Source organism: Furipterus horrens, unplaced genomic scaffold, assembly GCF_987537825.1.
Source record: "Furipterus horrens unplaced genomic scaffold, mFurHor1.1.pri manual_scaffold_2, whole genome shotgun sequence".
Lineage (NCBI taxonomy): Eukaryota > Metazoa > Chordata > Mammalia > Chiroptera > Furipteridae > Furipterus > Furipterus horrens.
In genome coordinates, this window is record NW_028327172.1 from 73,194,676 (window position 1) to 73,216,638 (window position 21,963).

The window sequence follows — 21,963 nt, forward strand, 5'->3', positions numbered from 1 at the left end:
AAGGCAAACAGAAGAATTGATTTAAAACAGTTTACTTCAAAGTGATTAACTACCAATTCAACATGACCCCAAAGCATATCTCCTTAAAAAATAAAGCACCTTGTATGAATGAAAGCTGGATTTACATCAGGTACTGCCAGTCCTTCCTGGCCAGATGACATCAAGACTATGGCATTCACTTCAGGACCTATTGACAAAGTGAGGGCCTGTCCACTGGAGGGCAAACTAAATGATGCAACCTCTGAATTATATCATGTGAGCAGGAGATTAAACACTAACAATTCATAGTCTCAAAAAGAGATGATTTAGATTTACAAAGAGCTGCTTTCATGATCTTTCAGCAGGCACCTTGATGATAGATCAGGCTGTCCTCTGGGACGAGAGGAAACACACAAGACACAGGGCAGACCCAGAATCAGGCTGGAACTGAATTAATCAACATACAGAAATGCAAATTAAGTGCTTTATTTTTTCCACTAGAAATAAATGGAAAAAATATCATTAGATCACATTCTACCAATTCAAAGTTTACAATATATCAATGTAAGTATAAATTTATTACTCTCTATTAAAAGTGTAAATAAGATTGCTATTTCAGGGCCATTTTAATTTATTAAAAGACACTGAACCATGTTTAATGGTTTAAATATTGCCAGTTGTTTGCCATTTGGATCATATAATATCACATGACTCTTACATTCCATTAAAGCAAGTCCTATAAGCTATTTCTTGTTAACACTGCTACCAGTTCAAGTGAGTAGGAATAATTAAGTTGGTTTTTTTTTTTTTTTCACAACACTGAATAAAGTAGAATGTAAAAAAAATTTTTTTTAATCTGTTTTATGCATTCCCCTCATTCAGGCTATTTTTATTGCAACTGTTCTCAAATAATGGTACTTCAGCACCTCATTAACTACCAAAATTCTAGTAAAGAAAAGCAATGAAATCTCTGCATCCTCTGAAATTTTTATTATATTTAGAATCCTATGACAAGCATAGTTTTGATTTTTCTTTTCACATTTCATAATTAATGCAACATATGGAATATGTTCTAAAGCCAGTAAAGGTATCCAGGTTATAAGGTCAACTGCTTCATGCTCTGCCTAACTCAGTCCATGTGTGATACAATGTAATTATGTGACACCATGGGAAAAGCAAGAAACAGGGCAGGAACATCACCTATTTTTAAATCTTGTTTATGGATTTCTCATTATTATTTCTATGTTCACAGAACTCAATTTCCCATATCCTGAAATGCTCCAAGACCAGAACTTGAAGCCTGATTTCTGATCCTAACTGGACAAACCAGAATAATCCATCAGATGTTTCCACACTTCCAGCCAAGTGGAACATTCTGAGATGTCCTTCCCTCATATTCCCAGGGATCCATGCCAGAAATGTGATCCTCAAGACAAAATGTAATCCAAAAAAGCTTCAAAGATGACTAAAAGACTAAAACACTTCTGGTGGAAAACAGTCCCTTTTTATTAAAAATATACTTTAAAAATTTTAGAGCTCTTCCTTGACCAATATGATCATGTAATTTTTCTATTCCCAATTTCCTTCTCCAGTTCCTCTACAAAGAACCAATTATTATTCACTCTTTGATGTTCCCACAAAACAATATTTATATCTTAATTTTCTTATCTATAAAATAGGACTAGTGCCCTGGTCAGTGTGGCTCAGTTGGTTAGAGCATCGTCTTGTAACCAAAAGGTTGTGGGTTTGATTCTTGGTCCAGGCACATGCCTGGGTTGCGGGTCTGATCCCCAGTCCAGGTGCATGGGGTACGCATAGATATTTCTCTTGCATAGATATTTCTCTCTCTCCCTTCCTCTCTCCCTGAAAAAGCAATGAAACAAAGTCCTCTGAGGAGGATTAATAATAATAATAATAAATAGGACTAGTAATTTGACCTTATAGGGCTGTTGGAATGATTAAATGAGACTATATATATATATAAACTGTTTAGTCCAAGGTCTTGCTCATAGTGAGTACTTGATAAACAGCAGCTAAAAGCAAACAAGCAAAAAAAAAAAGATACACAAAATACGAATAGTGAATAGTTAGAGATTTCATGAAGGCTGGAAGTATCTCATATTCATAAGGGTATTCTCAATATCCTTGTAATGAAATGTGTTCAATACATGGTCTTGAACCGAACCATGATCTGAATAGATGTAGGCAGCAATGGCACAAAGAAAAGGTAAATAAAGGTGACCAAGGACTTGGAGTCAAAATTTCGAATACCCATCGTATAAAAATGCTATAAAATAAAGGAGAATTATAATAGGACTGAATCACTTATTTTATGAGCAATGGTTGTAATTGAATAATAAAAAATGAGAACCCCTTATCAGAAAATTACTCCATCAGGATTTTATTTGTTATCCTTTTTATTCTATGCCAAGCAAATTATGACAGAGAAGTACTGTTTAAACAAATTATTTTACATTAACAGAGGAAGTTTAAATATGACCTCTAATTAATGAAAAAATTAATTTTGTGTATCCAGTGATACCTCACAATTAAATAGTACTTTACAAAATTCTGTCACATGTATCTCAGACTTTGACCTTAACAACAAAACAGAATGAATTACAAAATTATTTAATTACTTCCTCAGCAAACGTTTCCTGAGAGCAATGGTTAAATGTTGGGGATAGAATAATAAAGAAAATTTGACATATCTGACTGAAAAATTAAGGGAAACACAACAAGACATAGATGCTGGGTCATGCATGTGACTAGCCCAGATGAATTCCCAGAATTTCTTTTGAAGGGCCAGAGTCACATCCCCATAAACATGCCATTGCCAATTAGATATTACAGAGAGGTAATATTAATAAAATATTGTGGAAACTTTTAAAGAGATGACATAAAAATCAATCAAAAGCAACATCTTTTATATTTTGATATTTAGAAAATATTTAAATATGTAATGGAGACAGTAACAATATATTGAAATGACTAAAGAGAACAGGGAGGAGACTTAAAATTTTAAGAATATTATATGAAGTAATCAAGATAATCTTAGAATTTCCTATGATTCTATAACAGATAAGAAATTTAAATTATTTCAACTTTCCAGAAATAGTACACATAGCATTCTCCATGTTATAAAAAAATACAATTGCCAATAATATACTTTGCCATCATTTTCAATTAGGCCCATGGGACAATCAGAAGAATGATCTAAAGTGTGACATTTAAAAGAAATTTAGCTTGTATCAAAGAAAAAGCATTATAAGCTCAGACAGACACTAAATTAATGGAAATTTCTTTATAGCTTCTGTATTAATTATGACTTTACATATATTTATATCTTATTTCCCAAATTGATCTTAGACTCTCTAAGAATAAGTTAAACAGTACTATAAAAGTCTTTTTTTTTTTTTGCAACAAATGCTAATAAAAAATACAACTGTTTCATAGTCTTTTAACAGAATATACTAATTACTTTTATATCAGGCATATATTGTAGCAGAGGCTCCAGTGCGTATTTGGGTTCAAATATTACCTTAGGCATGGATTAGATGTAGAACCTTGGAAAAGTTTTCTTACTGCCTTTGTACTTCAGTTTCCTTTTATAAAGTGGTTCTATTTTTTTTAATATGCTTCATTGATTATACTTAGAGTTGTCCCAATTTCTTATCCCTTCATTCCCCTCCACCCAGTGATGTCCCTCCCTCCAGTTGTCCCCCTGCTTAGTCCATGCCTATTGGTTGTGCATATAGTTCTTCTCAACATCTTCCTGTCTACTCCACTCCCTCCTACTATGCTTCTTAATTCCTGTACCATCTCCCTACCTTCCCCCCCTTCCTCTGCCTGCTGACCTCCCCCTCAAATGTTCCCCAAACTATAATTCTTTTCCCACTCTCATTGCCTACTTAGTTTGCCTTTGTTTCAGTTCCCTAGTTTCTGTTGTTGGTTGTTGTGATACAGTTTTCGTTTTAATGTTCATAGTTTTGATCCTCTTTCTCCTAAACAGGTCCCTTTAACATTTCATATAACAGTGGTTTGGATCTGATGAACTCCTTCAGTTTTACTTTGTCCTGGAAGCACTTTCTCTGCCCTTCTATTCTGAATGACAGCTTCGCTGGATAGAGTAATCGTGGTTGTAGGTTTTTGCTGTACATTACTTTGAATATTCGTTGCCAGTCCCTTCTTGCCTGCAGAGTTTCTTTTGAGAAATCATCTAATAGTCTTATTGGGACCCCTTTGTATGAAATTCTCTTCTTCACTCTTGCTGCTTTTAAGATTCTCTCTTTATCCTTAATTTTTGACATTTTGATTTTAATGTGTCTCAGTGTGGTTCTCCCTGGGTCCAGTTTATTTGGAACTCTCTGTGCTTCCTGGATCTGTAAGTCTATTTCCTCCCCCAAGTTGCGGAAGTTTTGTTTCATTATTTTTTCACATAATTTTTCAATTTCTAGTTCTTCTTCACCTTCTGGCAACCCTATGATTCAGGTGTTGGCCTGCTTATAGCTGTTCCGTAGGTTTCTGAGCCTCTCCTCATTTTCCTCACTTCTCATTTCCTCTTTTTGCACTGGTTGACTGTTCCTTCCCTATGTTCCAATTTGTTGATTTGATCCCTGGTTTTCTTTCTCTCACCACTAGTTTTGTATGTGTTTTCTTTTATTTCAGCAGGACTAGCCTTCATTCCTTCCCCATCTTGTTTAAGATCTGCTGTTGGGTCTGTAAGCATTCATATAACCAAAGCTCTAAACTGTGCCTCAGAAAGGTTTCCTACCTGCTACTTCCTTAGATTAGATATTTGCTATCTGGTAAGCTGTGTCACTGGGATCTCTATCATGATCTGTGCCATCCTAACAGTTTTGTGTTTACCTTTGCCTCCTATGCTATAGGGGGTGGAACCCTGTGCACTCATCACTACCGAGTGAGCCTTCTCACCACACGGTGGCATTTTCTGTGAGGTTGGGGGTCCAAGATGAATTCCTGCCATTCACTCTCTGTTGAGAGATGGGAGCCTCCTACTCTGTCCCCACCCCCTGCGGGCCTCACAGTCCAAGGCAATTGGGGTCTGCCTTCCCCAGCATTGGAATCACAAGCTGACAGGTCTGGTCTGCAGCTGAGGGTGCTCCCCAGGCACTTCTTTCCTCCCCTTAAATACGGGTGTCTGTGCTTACTGCCGTCCTGCTGCTGTTGCTGCTGCTGCCACTGCCAGCACAGTTTGACCTATCAGCCCCAGCTTCACCCCTCCTACCCGTCTGGATGAGCACCACTTCTTTATAACTTCATACATTGGACTTTCATTTCTTTTCTGGAACTTCTGGTTATTTATGGTTTTGAGGTAGTTGAATTCCTTCTTAGTTGTGGAGGGAGACAGAGCATGTCAGTCTAGGCCTCCAGCTTGGCTGGAAGTCTATAAAGTCGTTCTTAGTAACAGTACTTACCTCACAGGGTTATAATACAAATTAAATGAGATAATACATATAAAATGTTTAGAAGAAGGCCTGGAATTAAATACCCAATAAGTACAAATCATTGTTGTCTTTATAATCATTATCTTTGAAAGGGTAGTAAGAAACTATTATGCAGCCAGTCAGGCATTTACAAACAATCTTCCCCAAGGTCACTGAAATCCTGAGAAAGTTTATAAAAGATCTAGTCCCTAAGATCATCTTTTAAACACACACACACACACACACACACACACACACACACATGTAAAGATATTTACTGGAAAATTGGAGGCTACCAAGTTTAAAGAAGTTCATGTTACTTCTGAACTTCCATTAACTTTATTAATCCTTCACAAAAATGCTGTACATAACACATTTTCCATCTGTACCATCATTGGTAGAATATTATCTTCTACTGCCAGTCAATTCTGTACTAAGACATATGAAACATGTTTTAAATTATCCTCAGTTCTGAAAAGGTAAATTGTGTCAGGGATTCTGGGCCTCAGCTTATGTTTAATAAAAATGAATTTTTAAAAATGTTTTGATTAATTCTAGTGAGAAAATAAATAGGATAAATAAGTAGATAATTTTTAGTCTAATTTTTGACATAGTGAATAAGATGATTTTTGACATTTTATACTAAAATAAAGAAAAAGATCTGCTATAGTATATAAATAAATTAATAACTGGTCTGACCAACAACCTTTACCATCCATGCTATGAACATCAGAAGACTTTTCCTCAGTCATAAAGTGTGCTTTGAAAAATATAGTGAAACTGAACAATATGCTAAAAAGTGTCTTAGTCATTCCAGATTGCTAAAACAAAAAAGGCAACCCAAACATTAAGCACAAATAATGACAAAGGTGACAGGTAAATTTGGGAAATGGGGTGCCTCAAATGAAATAATTTACAATCTTGAAATAAACTATAAATTTTGGTGATAGCAAAACCTAAGTAGAGTAAGAAGTGAAGGAAATATAATTATAAATTAATCCAGGTAATTTTCACACCCATGATAATATGACAGGTAAAAATAAATACAAGTTAGGTATAATGAGTCAAAAATTATTGAAGGTAAAAATAGAAAAACAATAAAGTAGTGCAGTCAATTTTTGTACACATAACAAAGGCATCTAGAAATTTATAAGAATATTTTTCCTTCTTCAGGAAACATGAGATCAGACCTTTGTTCAAATTATAAAGAACATTTCATACCAGACCCACTTAATCATTTCTTCTCCTTGGGATTATTAAATTAGTAGTTACAGGAAACAAAGCAGATGTACATATACTCTATATTTAGACTTTAAGAATAATCTCAAACACATTTTTAAAATTAAATCACTTTAAATTGTTATATGATAGTAGTGACATGTAACCTTAGAAATTAAATATTGGGAACACTTAGAAAGTCACACTGTTGAACAATGCTTCTCTTCAAAAAAATATCTGGGAAAGCTAAGGAAACAAAGCTATATGTAAAGTTTCCAAGATAATGATCTTTAAGAAAGTTAAACACATTTATACATTGTCTAATGATCCCTATCAGGGACAGAAAATTAAGAGTCCTTTTTCTTATATAAAGATGAAGTTATTCATTCTCTCCTGTAATTTAGTAGTGTGGATTCAAGTTGAAAGTCATATCCATGAGAATAAAGTTTCAATAATGCAAGATGAGCAAATTCTAGCAACTCACTGGATTATATTATGTCCATGGTTAATGATACCATATTGTATATTTTAAAAATCTATTAGACAGTAGATCTTATGTTGTGTTCTTGCCACATTAAAATTAAAGTTTAAGAAAGTGTCTACTTGTGAATAGAAAAACTAACAGACTGAAATGTCATGTCTGTGAAATATATGGTTCATAAAATTAGAAGAATTATAGAGAAACTGAAAACAGAACCTGTAAATAATTTATTAGAAATTATTTGTTTCTGTAAATTAATAAGGAATAAGCAAGGACTCTACCTTTATAAAACTTTACATCCTTTTGAATTTATATGTAATATAAATATTATGTATAAATAATATGTATATTATTTCACAGAATAAACAACTTATAATATGGAAAAAGTCCCTAAAGCCACAGAGCAAAGTAGAATGGTAATTAAACCACTGAAAATAAGTTGCCATAATTAGTCTCATAAAGATTAAGATTGGAAGAATTTATAACCTACCTAGGAAATGCATCAGAGCAATACAGAATCTTTTCAATGTAAAAAATTTAGAAGAATTTCTTTCTAACTCTTACTAATTAAAATCTAGTACTAAAGCTACACTTTTTATTGGATTCATAACATTTGAATTAGAAGATATGGAAACACAAGGAACTATACAGATCATAGTATAAGTTTTCCACATATGTAGAGAGAGGTAAAGATATTTCCCTCACCTTTCCTATAGTGAAAGGAGGGATTCTGAAGCCAGTGTTGAATGGTCAACAGAGAGTCATTCATTCACTCATAATTTTAAGATGTGTGAACTTGACATCTAAGTCCTCTTAAGGAGTTATATATGTATCAAATCATTCTAAATATTAATCATCAACAACATCACAGATACGTCTGCCGTGACAAGTAATATAGTTCTTGACTCCTCTTTCAAAGAGAACGAGTTGGGGATCAACTTTCTTCCTCTGCTGTCTCTTGCAGTAAAATAGGTTTTGATTCCCCTGAACCTTCATGAAAAACACACACATTATCTTCAGTTAAGAGAAAAGAGTAAAAACAATAAAACCATTAAGTGATTTAAACAAATACTTTGATTCTTTTCAGAAAAACAGAATGTGGGAAACTCTACTCACTCCCTCATAAAATAAGAAAATACCGTTAAACATGATCAAGGGTTCTGGATTATATTTTTCAAGTCTAGTAAAAATAGATCTAATGAGAGGTCCTAGTCTTTAACTACCTATATACTAAAAATGTGAACACTGGCTTTGTATTTTTTATTACACTATACAGGGTAGAAAAAAGTAGGTTTATAGTTATGAGTGTGAAAAAAAGAATTTATTCTTGTATTATTTATGAATTATTATATTATTTTGAATATGAACACACATATGCATATATACAATTTTTAATATTAAGAATATTTAAAAACAATAAATAATATTAAAATTTAACAAAAGAACTGAAGCCTAATCAAAACTAAAGACTAAAGATAAGGAAAACAACCCAAAGAATGTTAGAGAAATTTTGGTGGTAAAGCTGAAAGTAGTAAATGTATCTGTGGAAGTCAGAAAAATGTGACAGTTATTTGTGCCAAGAAAATGAGAGAGCAAAAGAGCGGCCCACTGGCCATGAGGTTGGCAAAAAAACCCAAGTTTTAAAAAGTTAAATTGCTCAAAGTCACTCAGCTAGTAAATGACAGAGACACTGAACTTGGGAAGTTCTGCTCCAGAAACTATATTCTTAATCAAGCACAATACTGCCTCTTAACACTATTGTGCTTGTTCAGGGAATAGGCCACCCCAAAACACATATGAGGCTAATTGTTTCAATCAGAATCATGAGAGACACTATCACAAAACCCACATCAAAAAGGAAAACTTGAAAGTTGCTAAAGCAAGCAAGAATTAAGTTGTGACCTGAATTCTGGAACCCAAATACCAAATCTCAGAATCTTTGAAAAGTAAAAACACAATCTGATAATAAAAGAAAAAATATATACTGTATTATGTTGCCATGCCTCTTTTTCTGTCCTGGATATACTTCAGGAAGTCAGAGGCCCTCATAATGACCACCTGAGCTATCTTCCCAACATATTGAAAAGAGTAGAAGTAATAATCTGGAGTCCACAGATGAACATAGGGTTACAGCTGCTAATATAACTGCTGCATGTTCTCTTAGATGATGCATCTTGCAGTGTTGTCATAACAACACTTACATGTCAATGTTTTTCTAATGTTCTTGGAGAACTCGATTGGCTGATAGAGTTCATTTTTTACTCAGAGCAAAAAAAGGAAGTCTAAAGGTATATCTGGGTCTTTTGGTTCAGCTGCAACTGCTGGTGTCTTATGGCCACACAGAAAAAAATATATCCAGAAATATATCTGTCATTTCAACCTAAGCTATGAATATAAAACAAAGTTGAGTGTAAGAGAAGGAGATACTAAAATATGTAAACAGTATTGACTGATAAAGGCTAGACTTACATCAGAAATCTCTGAACTGAAGTTTCTCCATAAATATATTTTTACAGGAGAGTAAACTGAAGATTATACAAAACTACTACATAGGAAGTAACGAAAGTGGGAGTACTAGATGTGCCAAAATATGTTGAACTGCTATTGAGTAATCAGAGAAAATATTACTCAAAAAAATAGCTAAATGCACTACTAAAATAAATCTTTAAAAGTGGTAAAGACTAAATTGGAACATATTACTTTATTAGAAAAACAGAAATCTTTTAAAATTTAATTATCAACAACTATATAACTAATGAGATTTTTAGGAAAAAGTAAACATAGGTACACAGTAGATATTTCAGGGTTATTAATATTAAAATAGAGATGTTTTTCCTTAATGTTCTGCACTTTCTAAATTGTGTATAAACTTGGAGGGAGGAAAAGAGGGGGAATTGAAAAGAAACAAGTAACTGTCTCAACTCTCAGACTACATGATCATGTGAGTAAAAAGTCCTAAAGTATCTATACAAAAAATGCATTTTTGTTTAGTCTATAATACTAAGCTATTCTAATTTGAGTTTAGCAAAGTCACAGGACTCAAGAACAATATATACAGAAATAATTTTTATTCTTATATATTAATAAAATACATTTTTAACACTTTATTCACAATATCAAGAATAAAAATAATTTTTTTAAAAAGTGCACAGCCTGTACACTGAAAACTGTAAAACATTTTTGACAAAAATTAAAGAAGATCTAAATGAATGGAATGAACAACTCAGTATTGTTAAGATGGCTATTTTTTCTAAATTGATCTATAGACTTAGTACAATCTCTATAAAAATTATGTAAGCTTTTTTAGAAAGTTATGTGGAAATGTAAAGAACCTAAAATAGCTAAAGCAAATTTGGAGGACTTAAAATACCCAATTGCAATGCTTAACTTTCATACAGTAATCAAAATACTGTATTATCAGCATAAAGTTAGATTTTTTAAGAACTGAAAAGAATAGAAAAGCTAGAGAAAAGTTTAGGCTTATTGATTTTTTGACAATGTTGCAAAGGCAATTTTGTTGTTTTCTCAACAAAATGTGCTGAGACAATTTGATGTCTTTATAGAAACAAAGAATTAAAATTTATCTCTTCATGGCATACACAAAATATTCCTCAAAATGGATCACAGACCTAAATGTACGAACTAAATTATAAAACTTCTACAGGAAATAAAGGAGAAAAATCACTGTAGTCTTGAGTTACAAAAATTTGTTAGATATCATACCAAAAGCATAATCCAAAAAAAATATTATCACCATTGAAATAAAATTGTTCTTCAAAATACAGTACCTTTTGAATTCAATATAATATCCAGAATGTATATTTTTTTAAAGTGCAATTCATAGCAGGAAAACAAAAAACACAATTAAATATGGGCACGCATTTGACTAGAACATTTAACCAGAGAAACTATACCAATGGCTACTAAGCACAAGAAAAGATGCTTTAAATCATCAGCCATCAGGGAAATGTAAATTAAAATCCAAGACATATTACCACTTTGCAACCACTAGGATGGTTATGATCAAAAATGGTAACAATACCCAGTGTTGGAGAGGATGTGAAGAAACTTGAATTCTCATATATTGCTGGTCAAATATGAAATGATATAGATCTTTGTTAAATAGTGTCACAATTTCTTTTAAAAAGTTAAACATATTTAATTGGATTGTCTGTTTTCTTGGTGTTGAGTATTATAAGTTCTTTGAAAATTTGGGATATTAACCCCCTATCATATGAATCAGTGAATATATTCTCCCTTTCAGTGAGTTTTCTTTTTATTTTGTTGATGGTTTCATTTGCTGTGCAAAACGCTTTTAGTCTGATGTAGTCCCATTTGTTTATTTTTCCTTTGTTTCCCTTGCCTGAGGAGGTTTATCAGAAAAAATATTGTTACAAGCAATGTCTGAGATTTTACTGCCTCTCTTTTCTTCTAGAATTTTTATGGTTTGGGGTCTAACATTTTTTTAATCCATTTTGAATTTCTTGTGTGTGATATAAGAAGGTAGTCTAGTTTTATTTTTCTGCACATATCTGTCCAATTTTCCCAACATTTATTGAATAAACTATTTTTAGCTCACTTTATATGCTTGATTCCTCTGTCAAATAAAAATTGACTATAAAGGCATGGGTTTATATCTGGACTCTTTATTCTGTTCCATTGATCTATATGTCTGTTTTTATGACAGTACCATGTGGTTTTGATAAATAATCCAATTTAAAAATGGGCAAAGGACCTGAATAAACACTTCTCCAAAGAGGACATACAGATGGCCAATAGACATATGAAAAAATGCTCAATGCCAGTAATCATCAGAGAGATGCAAATTAAAACCACCATGAGATATCACCTCACACCAGTCAGAATGGTTATCATCCATAAATCAACAAACAACAAGAGCTGGCGAAGATGTGGAGAAAAGGGAACCCTAGTGCACTATTCGTGGGAAAGCAGACTGGTACAGCCACTGTGAAAAACAATATAGAGTTACCTCAAAAAGTTAAAAATGGAACTGCCTTATGACTCAGTGATTCCACTTCTGGGAATACAGCTGAAGAAAACTGAAACACTAATTCGAAAGAACATAAGCACCTCTATGTTCATTGCAGTGCTATTTACAATAGCCAAGACTTCGAAGCAGCCCCAAGAGTCTATCAGTAGATAGTGGATAAAAAAGCTGTGGTACATTTACACAATGGGATACAACTTCCCTATTAAAAATTTTTTTTTTACCCTTTGCAACAGCATAGATGTACCTAGAGTATTAAGCTAAGTGAAATAATCCAGTAAGAGCAAGATAAACACCATACGATTTCACTCATATATAGAATCTATTGAACAAACTGAACTAATAAGCAAAATAGAGACAGACTCAGAGATAGAGAGCAGGCTGATAGCTCTGGCAGGGGGCAGGGATAGGGGGTGGAGGAATTGAGCAAAAAAGAAAAAAGAAAAAGGACTCATAGACATGGACAAGGACTCATGATTGTGTAGGGGGAGAAGGGGTGAGTGGAAGTGGAAGAAGATATAAAGGAGATAAATGGTAATGGAAAAACACAATAAAAAAGACAGAAATTTAAAGAATTAAACATATCCTTACCATAGGACACAGCATTTCCTGTCCTAGTAACCTACCCAAGAGAAATGGAAATGTATTCAACACAAACTCTTGTATGTAAATGTTCATTACAACATACTCATAATAGCCAAAAGCTGAAAACAACTAATGTCCATCAACTGATGAATGGGGGGCAAATAGTGGTATATCTATGCAATGGAATATTAAGTACTAAAAATTAGCAAAATGCTCATACATGAAGCAACATGATGAACCTCAAAAACATTATGCCAGACAAAAAAAAAGACTACATATTTGTATGATTACATTAATAGGAAATGTCTTGAAAATGTTACAAATATATACAGATGAAAGTAGGCCAGCGGTTGTCTGGGGTTGGGAGTAGAAGCAAGAATTAACTGCAAATGGGGATGATAAAGTGTTCTCAAACTGTATTGTTGTGATAGTTGCCAATTATGTACATGTACTAAAAATTATTTCTCTGAATACTTACAAAAATGTTAATGTGAATAAAGAGAATACCATTAAAAATGGTGAGGTAGGAACTCCTACCTTTCACGATAGCATGGATGGAACTAGAGAATATTATGCTAAGTGAAATAAGTGAAGTGGTGAAACACAAATACTATGTAGTTTCAACTATAAGAGGAACCTAATGAACAAAACAAACAGGCATGGAAACAAGGAAAAGACTGACAATGACCAGAGGGGAGGAGGAAGGGGGATAAGGGTGGAAAGAAGGGGAAAGGACTAGTCAAGAATATGTATGAATGACCCATGGACATGAACAACAGGGTGGGGACTAACTGTGGGAGCGGGGTCTGGGTGGGGCAGTGGAGAGCAACGGGAGAAAAATTGGGACAATTGTAACAGAACAATAAACTATTCAATAAAAAGAAAGTTTAAAAAAATGGTGAGGTAGACAATGCATTCAAAAGAGCTTTTTGGCTTTTAACTTATTGATACTTAAGTTACCTACCCCTGGCTGGTTTGGCTCAGTGGATTGAGCGTCGGCCTGCGAGCTAAGTGTCGCTGGTTCGATCTTCCAGTCAGGGCACATCAGAGAAGGAAAACTCTGACTCCAAAAAACCTCCGCTGCCTTGCGGCATACCTCTTCAGGGGAAAGGCTAAGGGAGTAAACCCCGACAGAAAATCCGGAGCCGGAGTCCCTAAGGCGGTTTGACGTTGTAGTCAACACCGGCAACTCCTGCGGCGCACCTGAAGCCAAGCTGTATTGACTCAGTCTTTCCCTTGGACCTTTCAGCTGCGAAGAGAGGGGGGGTCTGCTGCATGGGCAAGAGCAGACCCTCCATATCACCCTGCCCAGGCTCTGTAGCTTCAGCTTCACTGGAGAGGACACTCCAGCGTCATCGCAAGATGTCGATTCAACATGGGAGGAGACATACCGTGTCACTCCCGAGTCGGACTGCACAGCCATTCTCGGCGGTGCAGATAGACTCTTAAGAAGCTACACCATCGTCTCTTGAGACGGACGGCTGCTGACGACGACTTAAGTTACCAGCTAAAACAAAATGATTCTAACTTAAAAAAAGAAAAATTAAAGGAAGATTCTAAACGATTTTTAACTAAAGGCCTAATTTCCACCCCTAGCAGAACCTAGGATATTGTAACTAAATAATGTCTAATCTCCAGGAGAAGACTCCTCTTTTGTAAATTCAGGACTGCAATATTTGAAATAAAAACACGGTACAATGTGCACTTAAGCATAAGGATCACTGTTAGAAACATATAATTCACTATATAGTCATCTGCTTTATCCTCTGACTGTACAGAATACAGTAACTATACAGTAACATAGGACTATACAGAAATTCTAACATTATAGCCACTAAAAAAAAAACCAAAAACCGAGAGAGAGCCAGAATGACATCTGGCTCAGAATCTCAGCTTGTCTAACCTACTTTAAAAGGCAGTTTATGGTCAAGGATCAGTTTAGAGAAAAATAACATAAAATTAATATTAAAGACTTCAGTTATAATTACAAGAACAAAGAAAATTCCAGCTAGTTTTCAATGATGTTATGTCTATGTTCTATAATGCTAATTTATAAAGAAAGCCCTAATGTCATTTTGTCCATCACTAAAATATTGTTCAACATTTGAAATTTTCTAATAGAATATTATGACCTAAAGAAAAGAAAAACTCACTTTTCCCAAGTTAAATTAAAGTTGAAGTCAAATAATATATTCTTGACAACCAGATGAAACTTGTCTTTCAACAGTGTCATTATGGTATGGTAAGATTAATAAACTTTTCAATATTCATGTCAGAAAAATCTGTCCATGTGTCTAGAAAAGATATAAAAGCATTTTGAAAATAACTTTGGCCACAGAGATCAGAGGTTAATTCTTCCCTTATTCTTTGAAAATTATTTCCCAGAATTTTTCTCATAGTTTCTAAATAATAAGACAAATATGAAGATATTTCTGGGGACTGAAAAAGAAACGTGTTGTTATGCTTTTCCTCAGTTCCAAACTTGAGAATTAAAGATGAATAACAATGCTATCGTTCTGTCCTAGAGATGATGTACTTCAAACGCTGGACTCCTTCCACAATGATATTAAAGTTCTTTGAAGTGGTGCTACTAAGAAAAAAAAAATGTCGAAAGAGTTCATGTTATTTATCTTTTGTCAAAATCCATTGCTGCTTCAGGTTGTGCCTAAGCTAAGAAGTCAAATTTATTTTAGAAGCCACAGGCACAGCTAAGTGCCATCGCAAGTGAACAGAAAACGTTAGTGAATAAGAACACTAGGAATTTTAAAACAATGATAGTCTACATAAAATAACAGCTTCAAACAGAGTTCCTATTGAGCAAATGACAAGTCTTTATTAAGAAGATAAGAAGGAGGCCCACATCACATTTTGTGAAGACACTAGATATACTTGTTATTTCTCTAAAATTAGTAAACCTGCTGACCACCTCCATTACTTCTTTCTAGAGGGTAAGAAGTGAGGAGGAAAATGAATAGAAGGAATGTTACAAGTAGAAAGGAACAATAATAATAGCAGTGGTGGAAGTAACAATAATGAATATTTATTTAACACTTAACCAAAAGGCCAAAGATTTACTAAGAATTTTACATAGAGTATGTCATTTAATCCTCACAAATGTCCTTCTGAGTTACTTGACAGCATAAACTGCCAAAGAATTATTTTAACTTAGTCTTCACAATAGAAAGAGCCCTCTATGGTTGAAAAGTCAGATTCCTCTCTGCCTTTTTAAAAAATGCATCTGAATTCATTGAAGTATAGGGATGACAGAAAGCTTCATGATCAACTGACCTCATGTAAATTTCTATCCTGTTAAGGATGACTTGTAAAGGAGTACAAATATTATTAGCCTAGATTACTTAATTTCCAAATGAATATATTTGAGGCTCAGAGATTTATAAGGACTTACTAAAATCATGATCATCAGAGATACCTTTCTCCCAGTCTGCTGCCACTTGCCTCACACATCATGACCTTATAGTGCAGAGAAGGAAGCTACGTGCCATTCCTCTCATTTATAATAGCCCTATTATAAACATGGTCCCTTCCTTACTTACAAAACAAGCTTTGAAATCTTTGTCAATGAGCTAGGTTTATATGACCAAATGTTAATACCTAAACTGCATCTTAAACTTGCCACAATGCCTCAAAAGATCTATGTGATAAACTTCCAAATTCTCAGATTAATATTAGATTAGAATGACTTGAAAGATACACAGCACAAATTAACATGGATTCCCATTTAACTCTTAATTCCCAATCCTGAATCTGTTCTTTTCAAATAATAAACTAATTTATTCATATTTAATGCTTGACAGCTGATAAGGGAAGATGATTTAAAAAGGAAGTTGAGCTTAAAGAAAGACAAAAACATCCCTGACCAGTGTGGCTCAGTTGGTTGGGCATTGTCCTGCAAACCAAAGGGTCTCTGGTTCAATTCCAGTCAGGGCACATGTCTGAGTTGTGGGTTCTGTCACCACCAGATGGGGTGAGTGCAAGAGGCAACTGATCAATGTTTCTCTTTCATATCAATTTTTCCCTCCTTTTCTTTCTCCCTTCCTTCCCTTCTCTCTCAAAATAAGTAAATAAAATCTTTTTTTAAAAAGACAAAAACATTGGAATGTCATATAGCAAAAACAGAAAATTGAGAAAGAATATGTGAGGCATGGATGATCACTTACAGAAGACGTAGAGGGGAAATAAAAGGAATCAAAGCTTTGTAAAGCTATCTGGAAGAGTTCTCTCTGACCTCAAACTTCTGTTGAGTTCAATTCTGGCCACGATTAATGCATCAGATGCCTATCTGTGGGATTCTTGCTTCTTGGTAACCAACTCTTACATCTTTATAACTCTTTAAAACTAGGATGATGGTTTTCTATCTCATCAGCAGCTCATCAAATTGCTCACAAGCATGCTCCACCTCTAGCCATGCAGTTAAGCACTGACTGACAACACAAAATGACAAAGATCATGGTTCAGTGAAAGCATTACAGTTTATTTTGCAAATGATTTACGGTCATTCAGTTGCATGATTATCTCTTGTTTTTGTTGGTTTGTTTTTGTTTTAACAGCAGGGGTGGTGTTTCATAGGTATTGAGTGGCCAAAATAAATTATCATGAAAGACTTCATGCTATATTAAGAAATAAATATACTAAATCATTTAAAAATAGCACTTTCTTTTCCAATTAGAAACATCAGACAATGTAAAATTATTAACAGGAACAGTTATTATAGAGAAAATAAAGAATATCAAGGTCAAATTTATCAATAGAAACATAATTTTTAACCCTGATTTTCTTTCATCTTTCCATGTTTTAAGAAACTAAAATTTAGAATTTAGCAACATAATAATTTGAAAATATTATGGATCTCGTTAAGACTCATCCCATGCCACAACTTCATTGACTATAGTTTCCATCTGGCCAACTACAGCCTCCCAAATATCCCATTCTGGCAAACCCAGGTAAATAAGCAGAAATGTAAACATAGATGACAAGACTGTTATCCTTATTCTAACTAAAAATCCTGCCTATTGCTTTTTTTTTAAACTGCCAGTGACATGTTTAAATTATAATTGTACTTTCTCAATGAGCACAGTCGCTTATTATTGGAACAGGCAGGGGACCTTAACATTTGAATCATCATTTCATTATGTCTATTTTATACACTGGCATACAAATTAAATAGAAATACAGCCAGATGAAATGTGGAGCGGGAGGTTCTAAAGCAGTAACTTTAAATTGAATTAATATTTCTCAAATCTACCAAAAATATAAAGCAATTAATATCGGTAATAATATATTCTACTTCAGGCACATTTTAAAAAATATTAACTTCAATTCTAAAGGCCAGAGATGCTGCAAATCCTCCTAGCCAAATGTTGTATTTCTGTAAGACAGAATCAACACTTTAATATTCCCTATGTTACAAAGATAGAATAATTTCAGTTTTAACACAATTACAAATATGGACAAAAATACATATTTAAAAACTTTCTCCCTACTTAAAGAGCTTCAAAATGGGTAGCAGTTATATTATATATATTAAAATATTATTTAAAATAGCATGTATAATCAAAAAAATAATGAAGTTCATTTACACTGAAATATCCACATGTGTACAAAAATGGAATCTTCAGGTTTTCCTCAGATGTTTTCATATCACTGAATTTATATGATGAAAACACTACTGAATGATTATTCCTAAGTCACCTGATTCAGTCATGAACAAATGTGCATACTTTCATCTTTCTCAAATTTTTTGTTTAAAATTTTTCCATTGAATTTCAAAATTATAAAAATGAATCAATTATGAAACTAATGCTAATTAAAAACCCTCAAAAATGTCTTTGACTCTGCTTTCAGGAGGCTATTTCCTCATTTTTTTATTATTGCAGGCACTCCAGAATATGTGTAGATTATTCATTCATTGAGTTTTCAGTTATTTCTATATCTCTTGCTTCTTTTGGCCCAGAGCACCCTATTCATTTCTGAAATTCAACAGCTTTCCCAAAAATACTTGAAAACAAGACTAACAGAACTTTATTTATCTTGATACAAAATATTGAAAAGAATCTCTATTGAAAACTAAGTGTACATTCAAATGTCTGCTTTAGTAATTAATGTTAATTTTTCCTTTTAATCACTACTACCAAATTTAAAATAGTCATGGATGATCATTCTTCACATTTTATTATTTATTTTATGGTTGACTTTTTCTAAAAAATGTTTCCCTGAGTAAATATGTTTGTTTAAATTCGACTGTTTTAAGATATATTTCTGTTCTTTCCATCATTTATTTATAATTTATAACCCAGATGTTCCCAAAAGGGTTTCAAAGAAATCCACAATAAAGATTCCTAGTGTTCACTGTATTCTCTCAAGAAGTGAACATGTTCTAAAGAAACATGGACTAAAATTTCATTATAACTCCTGAGATAGTTACTTAATTTCCAACTTTTAGAAAACACATTGTTCTGCATAGTAAGACAAAATTATAATATAAACCAGATGTTCCTAAATTATGAAATTTAGAATAGAACATACTCAAAATGTAGCTAGCTCTTGACCTATATTTATTTAAGGATAAGGCAACAAAGTACTACAATATTGAAACCAGTCTTACCATTTTTCTCATAGTTTGACTTCAATCAGTAGAAATATTCATGGGTTTACAGTACCAACTTTTTAATGAGTCCTATTATTTTTGTAATTACTATGGCTAGTATTAATAAATGTCTTCTTTTTATATGATGAAATAAATTAATGGAATAGGCAAACATTATGCAAAATGGCTGGGAATAGGGCCAAATCCTATTACATACATCCAGGGGCCAGTAATTTTCTAAATGGCACTTTAAGCTCTCTTGCCTAAATAATTACAAGTACAGCCAGCATGTAATTTACCAAAATAATTATGCAATCTTCTAGTTTCTATCACTCATCTCAAGTTCATGAACACTTACCTTGTCTTTATTTTCTGTGCCAGAAGCTTCAGGCTTGGTCCTAATCACAAATGGGGTGGACAGCCGCAGCAGGACCCTTTCAAAAGTGGAATTCACCTTTGGAGAAACAATCTCAAAGCAGTCCTCAAACTTGAGCACTTTGTGAGTGTCGCATCGGAGCTGCTTCCTAAGGCCTTCCCCCAGTTGAAGGACTGACATGTGGGGATCAAACATCAAGTGGAAAGGGAAGGCTCTGCAGAAGGTGTTGATGCTGATTCTGAGGTCTTCGGGAACTTGCGAGGTTCCCTGTGGAAGGTTCTTCGTGATATTAGTATTTTCACATTCTTTGATAAGGAATGTAAGACAGCTACAGTTGCCTGGGTTTGAGCCATCAGAGCACAATTTCTCATTTGCAACCTGTTCCACTTCCACATCCAGCTGATAAATCTTCTTTCCTGCAGCCTTGATCATCCCCAGCATTGCAAAGCCCACAATATGGTGAGGGTGGAAGTAGTGGAGCATGAGAGTACCTTCAGGAAGCTCTTTGCAGAGGAATGATGGTGACTCCAGAGTGGCCTGTTTTCCAAAAGAAGTTCTAATGTGTTCCAACAAAGCATCAAAGCCATTAAAAAAGTCCTGCAACGTGCCACCTACAGCTCGAAGGACTCTCTCATTCTCATCAAAGCATATATTAAAGAACTCCTCACCAAATCTTTCTTGAATTTCCTCAAACTTCAAACCTAGAGGTAAATGGGAAGCAAATGTTAGTGAATAATAATATAAGTAATTGAATTTATAGCTTTTTAATACTTAACAAGTGAGGTAGCTAGTAGGTGACACATGAGAAGTCCACAAATTTCCCAAATAGGTTAATTCATTCATTTTGAGTCAGAGAAAGGAAATTTCATCTTCTGGATGGTTCTAAGATGTTAATGAGCATAAACTCTTGTGTTTGTTTGTTTTTAAACAGATTTTATTTTTAGAGCAGTGTAAGATTCACAGCAAAATTGAGCAGAAAGAATGTAAAGGTATCTTCTGTATACCCTTGTCCCCTTCCACACACAAGTCCCCCACCCCACTATCAACATAGTGCACTACAGCAGTACATTTTTTACAATCAATAAACCTATATTGACACAATATTATTACCCAAAGTCCACAGTTTCCACTAGGGTTCACTGTTGGTATCGTACTCCTTGGGTTTTGACAAATATATAAAGATGTGCTTCCACCATTATAGTATCATCCAAAGCAGTTTCACTGCTTCTGTGTTTCACCTGTTTATTTCTCCCTCTCCCACTCCCTGGAGCAATAACTTTTTAAATGCTGTTGATCTAACTTTTCATTACCCTATCCATTTGCTATAATTAGCATGGATAATGTCTTTTCCTTAGTGATTTGGCTCATCGTTAAAGGATTTTTATAGAGACAGCTATAACTTCTCTATATTATGTCCATGCAATATTACTATCTTATCAAAATCTATTTCTTAAGTGGAAAATATCAACCACAAAGGGAATCTATGTTATGTGGCTGATGAAAAGCATCAGGTTATCTAGGGTAAACAGAAGGACTTAAGTTAGGGATCTTAGGGAAGCCCTGTAGATCAGTTAGACCCCAGGGAGAACAAAACAAGGAATTTAAAATGGCAGAACTGTGGAATGCTTTGCATTCTTGCACCTAAAAAAAATAAAAGTAGCCAAGAGTGGAGTAGTAATCTGACCAGATAAAGTTAAATGTCTTTGTTAAGTTTTTAAGATCATACTCAACTCCTAGATGCTTGGCAAAAAAGAATTCTGCCTTATAGTATGTAATTATAATGAAAAATACATGTATACATACATAGACACACACTCAATGCATGTAGTGATTAGAAACAGAGGCACATGTGATCAAGTAGATCTACTCTTGAAGGTGATCTGAAAAAAAATAAGGAGGGAATTCATGGTCCAAAGAGGAATACAACACATATAAAAGAATTGAGTCTGTATGCTAAAGAAAACTTCTATTAGAATCACTCTATTGCTTCGCCTTTTACTTTGGCTGTGTATTGAAACAGGATTTTGTCACCACAAAATGTGTCTCTTTGTCATGAGGATTATTTTTAAGAAACAAAACACTCAGGAAGGGCTTTTTATCTCCCCCTTGACTGTCTAAAAGAATTTAGATAAATGGCCTGGACCAGGAAGAGCTTTCACCAGAGATAACTACCAAAAATATGGGTTAGGGACCAAAGTCCTCTCTGCATCCTTTTGTCTCCCCACAAGCCAGTACATACATGCTTTTCCATCTCCATGTGAACTG

The 21,963-nt window shown here is 34.0% G+C and overlaps 1 protein-coding gene across 1 annotated transcript in view; it reads right to left on the minus strand.

Annotated features, from left to right (window-relative positions):
• The window catches only part of GUCY1A2 (guanylate cyclase 1 soluble subunit alpha 2), a 313,858-nt gene that overhangs the window by 209,870 nt on the left and 82,025 nt on the right, over window positions 1–21,963 (minus strand). Inside the window, exon 4 of the mRNA XM_090267856.1 lies at window positions 19,681–20,399. Within this exon, the coding sequence (XP_090123982.1) occupies window positions 19,681–20,399 (719 nt within the window). The remainder of the gene's footprint in view (window positions 1–19,680; window positions 20,400–21,963) is intronic.